This window comes from Physella acuta, unplaced genomic scaffold, assembly GCF_028476545.2.
Source record: "Physella acuta isolate Inbredline_101_S28 unplaced genomic scaffold, ASM2847654v3 ptg000979l, whole genome shotgun sequence".
Classification (NCBI taxonomy): Eukaryota; Metazoa; Mollusca; class Gastropoda; family Physidae; genus Physella; species Physella acuta.
The window spans coordinates 545,887-563,556 of NW_026732496.1; the positions used below are offsets into that span (position 1 = coordinate 545,887).

At 35.0% G+C, this 17,670-nt stretch overlaps 1 protein-coding gene across 3 annotated transcripts in view; it reads right to left on the reverse strand.

The window, feature by feature from the left end:
- LOC131954195 (ankyrin repeat domain-containing protein 17) overlaps positions 1 to 9,252 on the reverse strand; it is a 30,416-nt gene extending 21,164 nt beyond the window's left edge. For all 3 annotated transcript variants that reach the window (XM_059317739.1, XM_059317738.1, XM_059317736.1), the window contains exons 1-13: positions 8,939 to 9,252; positions 4,541 to 4,688; positions 4,101 to 4,254; positions 3,789 to 3,924; positions 3,560 to 3,707; positions 3,207 to 3,440; positions 2,957 to 3,099; positions 2,552 to 2,741; positions 2,276 to 2,467; positions 1,420 to 1,529; positions 1,179 to 1,266; positions 963 to 1,090; positions 112 to 255 (exon numbers count right to left, since the gene is read on the reverse strand). In XM_059317739.1, coding sequence (XP_059173722.1) covers positions 112 to 255; positions 963 to 1,090; positions 1,179 to 1,266; positions 1,420 to 1,529; positions 2,276 to 2,467; positions 2,552 to 2,741; positions 2,957 to 3,099; positions 3,207 to 3,440; positions 3,560 to 3,707; positions 3,789 to 3,924; positions 4,101 to 4,254; positions 4,541 to 4,688; positions 8,939 to 9,115 — 1,992 coding nt within the window. In that variant the 5' untranslated portion in view covers positions 9,116 to 9,252. The remainder of the gene's footprint in view (positions 1 to 111; positions 256 to 962; positions 1,091 to 1,178; positions 1,267 to 1,419; positions 1,530 to 2,275; positions 2,468 to 2,551; positions 2,742 to 2,956; positions 3,100 to 3,206; positions 3,441 to 3,559; positions 3,708 to 3,788; positions 3,925 to 4,100; positions 4,255 to 4,540; positions 4,689 to 8,938) is intronic.
- Between the last annotated feature and the right edge of the window lie 8,418 nt (positions 9,253 to 17,670).

A 17,670-nucleotide genomic window follows, 5' to 3' on the forward strand; every position in this document is an offset into this window, starting at 1 on the left:
ATTAACCCATTTGAATTAAAATGTTTATTACAACATAAATACAAATGGCTTTATATTATTTCAAATTAAATAAATTGATAAACTAAAAGATCTATATTATCTTACTATTACCTCTTCAACTGGTGCATCTGTCACACTTAGCTGATGTAACTGATCAGTTGCATTGTTAATAAAGCGGTTAGGCCACTCAAGCAAAAGTTTGACAACTTGGGTGTGTCCACCTTTTGCAGCTTCAATTACCATAGTTGAGCCATCCTACAAATTATAGCAAATAAAGAAAATATATAGAGCATTATACATAATAAATGTAATAATTATATTAGTTATACTAATTGTGTGTTACAAAAAACCCATAAGCTCGCGTTGTCGGGCAATTATTAAGTGTGGGGCACCAAACATATCTGCCATCAGAATGCATAAAAGATTTATTTTTACGGAAACTTTTGAACTTACCAACCAGCCTTTATCTTACTAAAAAAATTCATATATAACGTTTTAATAACAAGCTTTTAAGTAATAATGCACTAAAAAAGCGTTAAATAAAAGCTTGTAAAAAGGCAATGCTAAGTTTAAACATGGAGGTTTATTGCCTTTATAAATCAAGTTAACTCAAATCTATCGTCATTTAAAGACAAGTGAAACACTATAATATGGTAGTCAAAATTATTTAAATAAAAATTTTTTTTAGCATTTCTGGAAAAAATATATTTATCTAAATACTTTATTTTGTGAACTTTTCCTAAATACTCAGTTAATTTTTTTTTTTAATTACTACAACAATTATTAAAAAGCCAGCTTGACCAGTAAATGTATGTATCACAATGCAGTATTGTAGATTTAGTTCAAAGTGTGTAGTTGAGAATTTTAAAACTGATCTTTTCCAGCCTTTGTACAAATCCACCATCTTGTTTAAAAAAAATTTTTAATTTCAGTAGAAATTAGATAAAAAAAATTCTTTTTACCTTCAACTTATGATCTAATTTTGCACCATGCTGCAATAATAATTCGACCACAGTCAAATGACCTCCAGCACATGCAAGGGACAACACAGTATGGTCATTTGAAGTTGTGCATTTATTTACATCAGCCCCTATAAAAAGAAGAAATGATTCTTATAGAACATTCTAGATTAATTTGACTTATAATTATTTGAGTTAGAAGTAGCATTAAGTTATTACCTTTACTTATAAGGAACTGAACTGTACATAGATGACCTGCTCTTGCAGCTTTCATGAGTGGTGTGCGTCCACCCTCAGACTCGTGTTCCTAAAATATAAATTAACTTCAACATTGAGGAAAGTGATTGAAACATACTATGCCTAACTCAGAAATAGAGCAAAAAGCAGGTAGGTGCTGTAAAGGTTAAAACTAATAAAATACAAAAAGTGGAAGTTAATATTTCCAACTAATAAGTCTTACCAATTTAGCACCACACTCTAGCAAAGCCTCAGCCACATCTGTATGTCCATTTTCACAAGCATATGTCAAAGCTGTGTCACCAGTTCCAGTCTGAGCCTCAACATTTGCACCTTTAAAATAAGTTGTCAAACAACTTTTTGAATACACCACTATAAATTTAATTAAGCACTCCTCTTAAAAGAGGATCCCTACATTATATTATTGAGATAAATCTATATACTTCTAAAACTCAAATTTACATGTTTGATAATTGGTTTTTTTATATTTTTGTTTGTATTGTTACAGGGGAGAATCTGCATTATGAGTAGAGCTGTAAAATAGTATTTGGGTAGAAAAACTATGTTCTTTTCTAAACACACTGTTAATCACAAACTAATTTAAAGACGTTAATTTATTAATATATTCATGGGTAGATTAACCACATTAATTATAAAAGTTCAGAACGATGACTTTACTTATAGTGATAAGTCATGTTACATGATTTATTTACTTTTTACAACAATTTTTTTCAATTATTTTTTTTTAGATGTGAATGATAAAGTTGCCTATTGGGACTTTGCGGAATACAGGGCAGGTGAAATAGAGTTCACCTGTTTCTTTGTCCTCAGCATATGAAGGGATAGTGTGGTCAGAGACAATGCTCGGCCAGAATCGTTTTTGAAACGATAAAAAACGTCTTTAATGTGATGATAAGTGACAGGCGTCATTTATGGATGACCCCCAAAACCCAGTTATCTAACTAGATAACAGGTAGTCTAGTTAAAAATAACAACTTATGAATTACTAGTGAACCAAGTTGAAAAATGAAAAAATAAATGGTTAAAAATATGTCAGTAAAACAAGAAAATAAACAAACCTGACTGTAACAAGAAAGAAACAAGTTCCAAGTGACCTTCTTGTGCAGCTTCCATGAGAGGTGTGCTGCAACCAAGCTCAATGAGAGCACCAGATCTCAACAAAAAGTCTGCCACCTCAAGAAATCCACCACAACATGCTAAAGTTAAGGCAGTTTCCTGGGTTTCTTCTGTCTGAGCATTAATGTCTGCACCTGCAAGTAAAGAAATATAAACAATAACTACCATATAAATTTATGATCTAGAACTTATTGTGAATAATTATCTGTGTAAAGTACCTTGAGATAAAAGCAAAGCCACCATGTCTTCATGGCCTTCTCTAGCAGCCTCCATCAGTGGTGTGTAACCCTCATCATTGACTTCTTCAATATTAGCTCCACGTTCAATGAGTAAACTGGCTAATTCAATGTGACCACCGCATGCAGCTAGAGTCAAGGGTGACTCAAAACTATCTGCTGGCATGTTCACCTAAAATTGAGAAAGTTCAGTATGTTTAAAGTTTCCCTTTCAAACCTGACGGTCTATGGGGAAAGTGAAGTAGAGTTCACTTGTTTCTGTGACTTCAGCATATGAAGAGATAGTGTGGTCAGTACTATGCCAATATGTTTACTAGTATGTTTACTAAATAAAAAACAATGATCGGAATTATTATCACATAAACTAAAGATTTTTTTAAAACTTACTTGAGCACCACTGTCTAACAAAAGCCTAGCCACTTCAACATGACCATCCATGGATGCTTCCATTAATGCAGTGTGCATTTCATCAGTCTTGTGCTCCTGATCAGCACCTGCTTCTAATAAAAATTTCACCATATCTAAGTGCCCTGAAAATAAAATAGAAAAAGAAATTATTTATATACATACACAGTAATAAAGAACAAATGTCTAAACATGTTACAAAAAATAAAATAAGAAAACAATTTTTGGTTACCTTTGTAACAAGCCAAAGTGAGCGCACTCTCTTTAAATTCATTAGAATGGGTGTTAATCCCAGCACCATGCTCTAGTAGAATCTTTGCAACTTCAACATGCCCTGCTGAGGCTGCTTCCATCAAAGGTGTGTGCCCATTTTCATTATGAATCTCAACATTGGCACCACTAAGCAACAGCTCTTGAACCACTTCTTTAAACCCTCCACACGCTCCATAATGAAGAGGGGTGTTACCTAATAAATATTTTTTTTTTTCAATTTTATATTAAAAAAAAAAGTTATTCACAGGCAGTTTTTGTTAATATAGCTTTTTTTTCTTCAAATATAACTGCTTAATTGTAATAGCTTTTTACCAGCAGAAGATTGGGCATTTATATCCGCATTATGAAGTAGTAATAAGCGCACAATGTCAACATGTCCACCACTAGCAGCTTCCATCAACGGTGTACAATCTCCTTTTATTCCTCGGTCTTCAACATTGGCTTTCATGGCAAGCAGGACCTATACAAGATTTTAAAAAGAGGTTTAACACCTGTTGACTAACATTTTAAAAAAAAAACCACTTAAAATAAAAATGATTACCTGAGCTAACTCATAATATCCAGCTGAACAAGCCAGTGAAAGAAGACTTTCACCTTCTTCTGAGGCATCAGCAACATTGCCTGAGTTGGAACGATGAACAAGGGACTCACTCTCTCCATTAGCTTCAAGTTGCATTCTGCAATAAAGATGATTAAACTAACATGAGCTTACATGAGTGTTTTCAATTTTATACTTTATTTCTGAAGGTAAACATTAAAGAAATACATGATCTTTTTTTAAAGAAAAAAAGTTAATCAAACCACTAAAGGTATTTAAATTGATGTTTTTCTTGGGTAAAAATTGATGACTGACCCATCAGCAGAAACAAGTTGTCCTTGAGAATCTCTCATGCGATGTAATGCCTGGGCAGCTTCATCAAGTGCACTGCTTACAGATGAGGTAAGTGTACGCAGGACTTCTGGATCTGACAATGCTTTGCCATCTTTGGATGACAATTTGCTTATACCTATTGATATAAAATAAAATGCAACTGAGAAGTCCATTTCTACAAAGCTTTAGAATTTTTTTTTTAAATACAGGATCTATAAAATAGAAATTATTTATAAGCATTACACATATGTACAAATGGTACCACTAATTATATTTAAACCTGTAGTCTAAGGCATTGATCTCTACTATACCAGCTATAAAAAAATGTGGGTATGGTTTTATAAATACAATTCTTTAAACTTAATTCACATTTATTTTTAAAATGGATTAGAAAGAAAATCTTATTTTGCTGGTAAAAATACCTGCAGCTTCTAACAATGCTTCTAATCGAGCTTGTGTTTGTGGATCTACAGTCTGAATACCCTGACCTTCAGCCTCTGCAGCCAATAGAAATTTTGATGCTTGCTCACCTTCTTCAATATCATTTTCATCTAAAATGAAAGAATCAACCTGTGAAGGATAAAGGGATAAAAGTCAGTTATCACTTTTTTTTTTAAACATACTCCTAATTACAATGAAATAATTTTTGCCCCTTTTTTCCTTAGGAATTTATATAAACAATTTTTTTTTCTTTCCAATACACCCTCTGCAAACAGTTAATTATTATTTCAAATAATTATGCAGACCTGGCAAAAATGCTCTAAAATTTCATAACAGGGAAATTTCAACAATCAATTGTCTCACAATTAAATTAAGTTCTCATTTTTTTTTTACTGAAACAGCTTGATAGTTTCAAGAGCATTAATAAGACCACTGTTTAAGACCAAAAGATAGATCCATGTGCAGCAGAACATAAATATAGCATGCCATTTTAGAATTAGGAGACATTTTTTTAAATCTGCAAATCAGCGCATATGTGCTGTAACTAACAGGTAAGCTTGAATAAAACAAAACAAAAAATGATATCTGAACAATTTTTTGTTAGTTTATAAAAGTTATCTATACAAACTCAGTAATATACTGATAAACAAAAGGTGAAAGAAGATCCCAACACACTTATACAAGTTTTACAAAGCTCATTTGAATGCTTTAGGACTTTCATAACTTTTATGTATTAGTTCTACACATGCTTTTTAACTTATCCAGATTTATAACTCTTTTGGCATTTTAGATTATTTTCTTAGCCAGCTATCACTTAATGGTAAACGAAGCCAATAATTATAATGAGAAAAATAAATACTAGTCAAAAAAATATATTGCATTTTAGATACATTGTTTTTAATATGCCCGTTTATGTTACGTGAAATAATTACAAACTAGTCAAATAAATCAGCTGACTTTTGCAAAACAATGCTATTTCAGTTTGACATTAAATTACAAAAAATGTTTTTGCGGCTGTCAATTTTAAATCCACAAACATATCTATATATATAATTCTCTTCTGGGAGACGCTAGAAAACAAGCTGTAAACGCGCTCCCTACCATCCCCACCCCTACATGGTCTTAGTGAGCTGTGGTTCACGCTGTTTACCTTCGTGGAGTCAGGTTTAGTGACGGCTATTAGGGGCAGATAATTTAGTTTGAAACGATTTTAAACGTTTGGGGGGGGGGGGGGGGAGAGAGAGAAAGGAGGGTGGTTATGGTCCTTAACGAGCTACTTATACACCTTATAGTGTTTTAAAGAAATATTTTCAGTGTCAGCGTTGGTACTGTCGAATTCACAAATTATGAATTACTGAAAAGTAGAAAAAACAACCACTAAATAGCGGCGTATGTTATGCAGCGGGCCGGCTCGTTGGTAATAAGTTAACTCACATACCCTATGCACAACAATAACAGACATTGGCATTCACTATACATTGACTCTGTGGTTTACACTATTCAAGGTATAGTTTTATTTAGTGCTATTCAATTCAAACTTATTTACAGCTATCCTGAATTTAAACTAAATTATACAAACATTCAAATTTATTTTTAATATAGACAAAAATGAAATGTTCAATCAAAAAAATATATATATATAAAGTCAAGGATTTTTTATAGCTGAATGTCCCTAATCTAGATCTCATCCCTTCTAATTTTCTGCCTGAATTTGTATGCTATCTTGAGTATTTTTAATACCAGTGTCTGCACTTCAGTAATTGGGGCAATGCTAGGGTTTAAATTAGCAAGTTATGTTAGCTTAATACCAGTAGAGTAATAAGAGCCTTGTTTTAAGAAATCTCCATAATTTAATTACGCTATAATCAAACACTAGTGTAAATCACATTCCACCAAGTCCTACTATGGACCCCACAATGAAGTGACATGCTATTAACAACATGATACACATATTAGAAGACTATTGGGGTAAATGACATAGCTCCAAGGATTGCTGACTTCTGCTGAATATAATTATTTCACTTACAGTAACTGAAAATGAGTGCGTAACTAGCAAAATTGCAGGCTTTTCTATAGGAGGCATTCTTGATCAACACAACTTTGGGTAATTAAAACTTTAAATCAATAATCTAAAAGGTTTTCACAAATATATCCAATAAAAGAATTCAAATACTGAGAAAAGTAAAGTTCCCCTTTCAAACCTGACGGTCTATGAGGCAAGTGAAGTAGAGTTCACCTGTTTCTGTGACATCTGCATTTGAAAGGATAGCGTGGTCAGCAATGTGCCCAGTCCCCTTTACTTTCCATAACGTGAGTTAGGTACCCATCAGAGCTGGGTGGACTCGGAGACGTCATACTGACTTGAACCCAGATTCGAACTCAAGACTTACGGGTTTGCATTCTAATTATCTAACGCTAGGCCACTGTGTCTCATAATTCCTAGAAGTCTATGATATTTTTTTCAAAACTTTCTATTTTTAGTTGGGTTTTATTAACGCATATTTTACTTTATCATATAGGCTATATCTTTGTGAGGAATTAATTTTTAAAAAGTTATTTGCATCATTTAAATAATGCACACTAAATAAACAATGATACAGCTTTGAAAAACAAATTATTTTTGAATTGTTAAAAGGCAAAAAACATTGCAAAACGTACAAATGAAATCATAATAAACATGAAGACCATATAGTTTTTCCAGTTTTAGCCATGTAATGATATAAATTTCTTTGAAAGTCGATTATTTCAGACCCTATGTCAGTTCCGGCTTTAAATTTAATGCTTATAATCGATAGGTCTATACTTTGCAATGAAGTAAATTATAGGGCCTATTAAGAAATAGTTTAATTTAAAATAGTGACTGTAATGAAACATCCTACAAATTAAGAAGGGTCTACTACTAGCTAAAAAAGTCTATGTTCAATAGGACAATTAAAATTTCCAGCTTGCTGCAAGACAACAGGTGACTAGATCTATATCTAGAAAGGCTAGTAAACTAAAAAATGTACTACATTCTAGATTCAACTAATAGCATTGCTTGATAATATGGAGGCGGGCCTGGTTGCTAACAATAAGGCGTCCACGCTGGGCGGTGACAAGGACAAAAGACCATTTTTTTCAGCCTACTTTCAGTAAGCTTCTTAAAATTATTTTTAAAAATATTAACCACCAGCAAAGGGGCGGGTTTATCACGATATAACAACCAAGTATAGGTCGCAGGGCTATGTAAGCCAGAAAAGCATTTCAAAATTTGTTTTAGAGAATGAAGGCTAAATTTAAAACTTGGTTTTATTAAAAATAGACCTAATAGAACTTTTTAAATATCGATTTCCATATTACAAATATGATTTCCATAGTAAAGCATTATTAGGTTTATCAGTCTATGAAAAAATAAATCAAATATCGTCAGCCATTTTTTTATAAGACCGACCAAGAAAATGACAACCACAATTTTTTTTTTTAAAATGTGACCACTATTTGTTGATCACTAGTGAGCTCTGGTGCGTAGCCACTTAAAAAGTCAAACCGAATTTGTGGTTTTCTTTAGCATCAAACACAAGGGTGATATAACATGGTTGTATTGGAAAAAGTCATGCCATAGCTGTAAAGACAAATTTTAAATCAAGTAATTTTATCTAAAATAGCTAAAACCCTCAAAATTAGTGCTTATGCATTAAATATGGATGTTTGTTATTCAGTGACCATGTTTAAATTGAAAATTGAGTAGGCCTAGGCCTAAATTTTAGATTTCGCAAGAATATTAACTAAATCGGGTGTTTGAGTTGTAGCTTTTCAGGGCACAATTTTCCTTCTTTGTATCCTCTTTTTGGGTGGTTGAGGATACCGATGTCCAATAATAAATTCTTCCGAAAATAGGTGTGTTAGGTTGTTAGAAGTATTGTAATCTCAATTTTAATGTTAGAATGGTAGGACTAGGGTTGAGGATACTGTTAGCATTGACATAAGCAAGCCATGTGTGTATTTAACTGCATTTAGTTAACTACCTGTAACTGTCACTGTGTGACCTAACACTTAACACTTTATTAAGATTCTGTTTCATTGGACACAGGTAGGCTACAAAAAAATCCCCCTAATTTTTCTGAAATTATACCAATTTCATGTAAGATCCAGATATACTTTCCAAATCTAGATTGATTAAACATTTAATGCAAAGTGTTAGCAATTTGGCTCTGTCTTGAGTGGCCTAGTCTAGAATCTAGCAATTTTGACTAACTGAAGAGAAGTTAAAAAATAATACCAAAAGAACAGACCAAGGGAGCATGAACACATGATTGATTATGATTAGTCGCTTAAACGTAAGTGTTGTACGATAATAGTATGGACGCTTGCATTTTTTTTTAAATCGATTCGTATCTTACTTCTGAAGCTTCATCTTCATCGCTTCCTGACATTTCATGCCCAAAATTTGAGATTGATTCCACGGCAGTTTTTCCTGCAGACGGAGGAGGTGCTGGATTTGATTCTTTGTTTAATTGACCAATTTCAATGGTTCGGATGTCCTTTCTAACTTTATCAACACTTACATCATCCATCATTTTGACATTAACAGTAAAATCCGTTTACATTACAATACAATAATCAAAAACACAGATGGCAAATCATTATTTTTTTCAAGTAATCATAGAACCACCTTGACCGCCATTACAAAAATACATTATGGACCTAAAGGAAAACTACCCGGATGGAAAGGTTCTGCGCAGAAGCTGATCGCCATGCGTTGGCAAATGTATTTCCCTTGAATATTTATATTTCGCATTATTACTCTAGAAAAATGTTATTACTTTTTCTAAGTTATTTTAGTTATAATTACAAAAGCGTTATCGACTATTCATTTATAAAATGCATTATTTATTGAAACCAGAGTTTCTTCCAGGCATCTCTTCGGTGGGTGGAGCTTTGCCCCCCCCCCCCCGAAGAAAGTCTACCGCCCCCCCCCCCCCGAAAATTTCAAGTGCCCCCCCCCCCCCCCCCCCCCCGGAGAAAAAAGTCTGGAAGAAACACTGATTGAAACGTAGCTGCACTTGGTAAAGTCTAATACATATAATGCATCGAATTTAGTTACTAGTTTTATTATGGTTATTCGTTAAAATGCCCATGTTTCAATAACTGATAAGTCATTCACCGACCTCTGGTGGGAATTATACTATAATGATGATTTTATGTGAAAACAATGATTTTTCAAGTTTTATTCATAACTGTTAATTGAATGGTTAAGTACAGATTTACGTTTGAATGGGGTAATGGTGGCTAGGAAAGAGAGAACAAAACTTAATAGAAAACAAGGCTTTTATTGTAACTGGATTAATATAATGCGTGCACAAATTGACGCCATTTGAGCAAACAACGTATTGTTTACCCGAAGGGAGATTTGGGCGATTACACATTGGAAAATGGCATCTTGAGAGATCACTCGATGCTTTGTATCGTGAAAACTGATCAATCAATGCTAAGTTTTTCGTCAAGTATATAGTACCGTGTCCGATAATGTGTTTGTGTATGGATGGAATGACACCAGAATTTTTTGTTTTGTAAATTTGATAGTATAAGTTGGCTTACTGAGTTTTTAGTTATGGCTATACTCTTATATTTTAGTATTTTTATTTTTTTTATTTTTCTCTTGCTGGGTTTGTGATATGGTTAGTTTGGTTTTTTTTTCGTATTAAAAACACCTTCGTCACAGTTAATTATCCTATGGCTAATGGTAAGGTGTTGAGCTTTGTTTAGTGATTTATTTTTTCCCCAAATTATTCTTAAAGCCAGAAAACACGATTCTCGCTATATATAGAGTCTGATAGAAAACATTTTATAGTCTACATGCGGTTCGTAATTGATATGTATTATATATTTCGTGTTAATTCCAAATAAGCTCAGTCCTTTGAAAATAATCAACAGCCTGATTAGATTAGTTTTCGTGTCATGTCCCCATGTAACTTCAGAAACAATCTAGATAGGCCCTTTTTGTTTTCCATTTTCCTGACACGCAGTGGGTCTACTTATCAACCATAATAACATTTCAGCTTTTCATTCAACGGTAATATGGAACTTCTTAACTTTGTTTTTTTTATATGATCAAAAGTAGACAGGCTTTAGGGGGGTCAATCATAAATGACGTCACGCTCTTTTGGATGATTTTTACCTCCCCCTCCACTCCATCACACATCGGCACAAAAAGCCAGAACCCCCCTAAAAGGACGTCACACCTCAGCCTACACCCCTCCCCCCCCCCCACACACACAAATCGCTGTTGAATTTTTCTTGAAACATCGACATTTTTCCGAAATCTTGTCTGAACTCTGTCAACATGGAGTATTTTAATCAATTTCTATTACAATTTATTAATCCCGTTTTCTAAAACGCGAAATAGCGGCTAAAACTCGTTTTCTAACATTGCTTTGTTATAATGCAAAAGTGTGGCGTGACTCAAACCATCTGAACCCCCCATCCCCCTCTTCACAGACGGTCACAAAATTACGGACCCCCACTCCCTCATACGAGTGTGACGTCATTTATGGACGACCCCTTATCTCAGGTTTAAAAACGCAGGGAAAAAAACTAGACACTTTTCTCTGAGAAGTCGAAACTTGGCGATTTAGGCCACCCCTATTTGATAATAACTTAAATAATGTAATCCTTTATAGTATATAGATCTAGACCTAAACATGTTCGTCTATAACATAGTATTCAATTTCAACCCTACAGTTAAAGTCCACTACTCAATGCGAAATAATCTATGCATGCTGTCACTGTCGTCACAAGAGTATCAGCCGGTAATCTTAGTTTTTCCAAATTTCAAGAATTACGGCAGGCCTACAAGAGCGTGATCGATAATTAATTAACGTGATAATTTGTATAAATAGACCAAACAATATGATAGTTAAATAGTAGACACTAATGGTATTTTAACCATGTTTGAATAAGGCTTGTTATTGTTAGTAGACCTATTAAGTTCCACATTCTATGACCCCGTAGAAGTTTACACTGGGTGAGTGGCATTATAAAAGTCGCGACAATGATAAACACGTTTGTGATTCAATGAATCAATTCGCTGTTTAATGTGTCACTCCTTATTAGGAATATGTGTAGGCTACTAGTTACTAGATTTTCCGGGGTGTGAGTGGACTGTAACTTTGACCCCTGCGCAGTCGTCTGCGACGCAGATTGGTACCCCGTGTAATCAAGAGTTAAGAGTAGATTAGTCTTAAATTACAAGAAGTAGAAGTATAGTCGTCACAAGTCACCAATCAGATACGCCAACACTACACTATCAGGAGAAGCCGAGCCGAAGGGGAAACAATTGGACACATTGTAATGTGGGCCAGTAGCTCGTAGGCCTAGTGTTTACATTGTAGATTTGACGAGGTCATCGGACGTCATCCAGTTCGGTTTTTATAAAACAAGCTTTGCACTCTTATTGAGTTCAAAGTTTAAAGTCAACTGGAAGCTAGCCAGAAAAAATAATAGCTCACAAAAAGTTGGACTTTGTAAGTAAATCTACTTAGGGGTCGTCCATAAATGACGTCACACTCGTAGGGGGGAGGGGGGTCCGTAATTTTGTGACGGTGTGTGATGGGGGGGGGGGGGGGGGTTCAGATGGTGTGACGTCACTTTTTTTGCATTATACAAAAGCTTTGTTAAAAACGAGTTTTAGTCGTTATTTCGTGTTTTAGAAAACGATTTTAATCAATTGTAATAGGAATTGATCAGAATACTCCATGTTGACTAAGTTATGACAAGATTTTGGAAAAATATCGATGTTTTAAGAAAAGTTCAACAGCAATTTTGAGGGGGGGGGGGGGTTGTAGGCTGAGGTGTGACGTCATTTAGGGGGGTCTGGCTTTTTGTGACGAGGTGTAACGGAGGGAAGGGGAGGGGGGGGAGGTAAAAATCGTCCAAAAAAGCGTGACGTCATTTATGGATGACCAGGGGCGGATTAAGCTTGGGTGGGGCCCCGGGCTGAAACTTTTTGGGGGGCCCTGATATATATATATATATATATATATATATATATATATATATATATATATATATATATATATATCCTAATCAGCATACTATTCAAGATATTAATGGATTATTTATTATAACTTATAGGAACATTCGACACCGATATTTACAAAACTGCTAATTTTAAAAAGGTGCCAATTGTGTTCAATAAGCGGTAAATTGGATACAGACATCTAACCTTCTTCTTCTTCTCTTGTTTTTCGTTCTTAATTTTAGTGTTGGAATGGATCCTCTCCAACCAAATTAAGTGTACGCGTCAACTGGTTATGAGCCATTGACTCTGATTTCAGCCTGCTTTTCTTTTTAAATTTGTTTCCATAGCCTTTGTCCAACCAAGAACAAACTACAAGTCAGCATTTGTTTGATTTTGGAGTTGTCTCTCCTAGAAGAGTTGCTGTCCCCAGCTAACGAGCCTCCTCCGCCCTAGGGTTTGAACTCGAGACATTTCTGTTAAGCATCCACGAGCTTTACCGATTCAATCACGCTGATCCCCTAACATCTAACCAATATGTACTCAGTTTTAGCACTATTATATGTTGCCCCCACCCAGCCACCCACTGCCACGACACACACACACACTAACAAAATACAGAGAGGCGAGATACATCCGCTAAGTGCGCAGTAATAAATATGACTGTTTACTTTAGGCATGTAGAAGCTTTAGACTTCTGAACATCGAACTAGCCGGGTACCAGACGGTAGGACGATGTCCTGCGTCTGGTGGTGGGGGAAGTAAAGCCTGGTCAGAGCCTACGGATGAATAAGCGACCAACATGTAGTGTTACAAACCAACATCTTCGTGAGACTGATTCAGTCCATTATTTGACAGTTAGTTGGAGTTGACCTCCCTGGCTAATTGGAGTGAAACTCCTGAGCCAGCATATCCGTGTCACGATTGTAATAGATTGAAATAATTGTGAGGTCAAGGGAACTCACTCTTCTGTATTAGTTATATTTATAATATTGTTATCTTGAGTGATGTCCCTTGTCTACTTCCTTCCGTCCTCTCTGGTGTTACCATCATGAGGTAGTTAGACCCAATTAAACGTGTTATATACAACCACAGGCTTCTGTCGTCAATCTATTATAACTGGCGACGAAGGATAAACATCTACTAGAAAGAGCACCTAATTACGCAAAAAAGAGGTTTGCTAGAGCTTATTAGCTAATTATTTCTAGAATTATGGCGCTGTATGGCCAAATAAATCAATTTGATGCGAATGATGAAATCATTCAAGATTACCTAGAGAGGTTAAGCTTTTACCTAGAAGCTAACGACGTGACGATAGAAGCCAAAAAGAGAGCTGTTTTGTTAACAGTCATAGGGCCTCAACAATTTAGGCTACTAAAAGACTTATGCGCACCAGCCAGTCTAACTACCAAGAGCTTTAACGAGCTGAGCAAATTGCTAACAGACCACCATGCGCCTACCCCATCAAAGTTTTTATGTCGAGCTAGATTTGACAGTAGGACTCGTCAACCAAACGAGTCAATATCAGAATATGTTGCTGCTTTACGTCATTTAAGTAGATTCTGTGAATTCGGAGAAACGCTGTCTGACAGATTATGTGAAAAGTTTGTGACAGGTGTAAACAGCCCTGATATTCAAAGAAAGTTGCTGCTCGAGTCAGATCTAACATTAGAAAAAGCAATACAACTTGCAACTTCATTCCAGCAGTCATCAGATGCGGCGAGATCTTTAGCACCTTCAGAGATCCATGCAGTAAACAGCAGGTTAGTCAATAAACATCAACCCCATCAGAGCATTCCAACTTATGCTAAACAGCCTGCTCGTTCAAATCCTAGATCTAAATCTAGTAATAATTATCAAAAATGTCATCGATGCAAAGGTCCCCATGCATCTCATCGGTGCAAGTTCAAGTTAGCAACTTGTTATAAGTGCGGTAAGCAAGGTCACATTGCCAAGGCCTGCTTTGCAAAGTCTTCGTCTGTTGCTAAATCTAGCCAGTCAAGACAGTACCGCAACCAAAAGCAGCACTATGTTAACTCTCACCAAGACTACCTAACCCAACCAATGAACCACTCTACCTGTGAAAATGCTCAAACTGATTCGCAGCCGGATTTCAACCTGTTCTCTGTGAAATCAATAAGTCATGCTCCCATCAGTGTACTAGTTAATATCAACGGTAAGAGCATCAGCTTCCAACTTGACACTGGAGCATCTCTAACAGTCATAACAAAGAAAGATTTTGACGCTGTCACTGGAGGATCAGTGCCTCTACAGCCGTGTCACAAGTGTCTAACAACATACACTGGTGACAATGTTCCGGTAATAGGAGAGTGTATGGTTCATGTAAGTTATAATGGTCAAAGTGTTAAACTTCCTCTTCTTGTGGTTGAAGGAAATGGACCGCCATTACTAGGTAGGAACTGGTTAAGTGATCTTAAGTTAAATTGGGAGAGTATTTGTTCATTGAAGAATGTAAAAGAATCTGGTCTTACTTCACTAGATAAAGTTATATCTGAAAATAAATGTGTTTTTGGTAATTCAGGATTACTAAATGATAGAACAGTGAAGTTAAGCATTAAAGATACAAATCCAAGATACTGCAAAGCTAGAGTTCCACCTTATGCAATGAGGAATAAAATTGAAAATGAGCTAAGTAGATTGGAATCTAATGGCATTATAAAGAAGGTAGACTATTCCGATTGGGCGTCTCCCATTGTGCCAGTGTTAAAGAAGGATGGTTCTATAAGAATTTGTGGAGATTACAAAGCTACATTGAATAAGCAAATAGAGCTAAATAGGTACCCTATACCTAACATTGAGGAAATCTCTTTGAATTTGGCAGGAGGAGACAAATTCACTGAATTAGACTTTAGTCATGCTTACACTCAACTAGAACTGCATCCAGATTCAAAAGTCTATACGACAATAAACACACATAAAGGACTCTACCAATATGAAAGACTATGTTTTGGCATATCATCTAGCCCTGGAATTTTCCAAGCTGTCATGGACAGTATTTTTAAGGACATTCCAAATGTTTGTGTGTACTTTGACAATGTGTACATAACTGGTAAGAATGACACTGAACATCTTAAAACACTTGATAAAGTATTAAAAATTGTTGGTGAAAAAGGTTTAAAGATAAACAAAGATAAATGTCAATTCATGTTGACAGAAATTAGTTTTCTTGGTTATATATTGAGCAAACAAGGCATCAGACCTCAACCTGAGAAAACAAAAGCCATTAAAGAAGCACCCAAACCTGAAAATACCCAACAACTAAGAGCTTTTTTGGGCTTGATAAATTACTATGCAAAGTTCATAGGAAATCTGTCTGGTAAACTATCACCACTGTACAAGCTGCTACAGAAAAATGCAACTTGGCACTGGGGTAAACAACAAGATACTGCTTTTAATACAGCAAAAGAGGCTTTGTCTTCTGACACCTTACTAACTCACTATGACCCAGGGAAAAGACTTATATTAACATGTGATGCTTCACCAGATGGTGTAGGAGCAGTCTTGTCCCACATGGATGAGAAGGGTGACAGACCCATTGCTTTTGCCAGTAGATCTTTGAACCAGGCTGAGAAAAATTATTCTCAGTTAGATAGGGAAGGCTTAGGCATCATTTTTGGTGTTAAGAAATTTCATAAGTTTCTGTTTGGTAGGAAGTTCACCATCTTTACAGATCATAAACCATTGCTAGGTTTATTTGGAGAAAACAAAACCCTACCTGAGCATGCCTCACCAAGAATTCAAAGATGGGCTATCACACTAACTGCATACAATTATGAATTGAAATACAAACCTGGATCTGAGAATAGTGCAGATAGTCTTAGTAGATTACCTTTAAAAAACCAAAGCCTGAACTATGTACCAGAAGATGTATTTGTTCTCTTCACTATCATGGATAACTCCAATATAAATGTGAATGATATTAAAAGAGAAACACAAAAAGATGAGTGCTTAATAAAAGTATATGAGTACTGTAAGAATGGTTGGCCTGAAGAGTCTGTGAATGATGACTTAAGGCCATATAAAATAAGAAATTAAAACCCTTTGTGAAGATAATATAAAAGATGGAGAAGATGCAGTCCATTATCAGTCAGAGTTGCCTAAACAAAGTATTTGTAACTTAATAAATGATTATGGTGATATAGCAATTTCAAATGTTTTAAAGAAAATACATTAGTAAGAAGGAATGTGATCATCAAACAACTTTGCTAACATCATTAGCACTTACAGAAACTAAAAGAAACTAAAAGGGTAACATCAAAAGAAAAGAAAAAAGATTTTTGCCATTGAATACACCCACTTCAAATACTGGATCACAGTTGCAAAGTGATATTGTCCAGGATATTACTTTTAAACAGTATGTTTGGTTACGAAAAAGCACTATCAGATTACCTGAGGAAATTGATCAATCAAAGAAATCTATGTCAATTAAGGATCTGAATAATAGCATAATACTTTCAGATGCCAATTCAAAAATAGTTCCATTAAATCATGACAAACATTCATTGAAAGAGAATTTGGTGTTAATAAGAATGTGTATCTAAGAAGTTATGGGAGAAAGGAAAAATGGATACCAGGTCAAATTGTTCAATATACAGGACCTGTGCCTTATAAAGTTAAAAATAACTTGTGCAGATAATAAGTGTGAATCTGTCAATCCCACCAAATCTGAACAGTTCACACCAACTCAGTGTTCCACAACCAAGTTCTGTTGATATGAGTGAACCAAGTTGTCTGGAGTCAGAAAATGTAAATTCTGGAGTTAATGATTTAAATCCTAGACCTCCTGAGATAGAGAATCCAGATGGTCAGAATATTGAGTCACCAAATCAAAAGCCACTGAGAAGGTCAAGCAGGACAATCAAAGTCCCAAATAAGTTAGACCTATGATTTTAAAGGTCAAAAGGACTTTGACATCATTGTTTTGTATCTTGATTATGTTGTAGCATATTGTGCATTGTTTGTAAGGATGTAATCTACCATAGTGTTCATGTTACAATATAATTGGTGATTTTAGGATACTATCAATTATTCTATTGAGAGATGTGTTATTGTGTTCTAAGGGTAAAGGGATGTAATAGATTGAAATAATTGTGA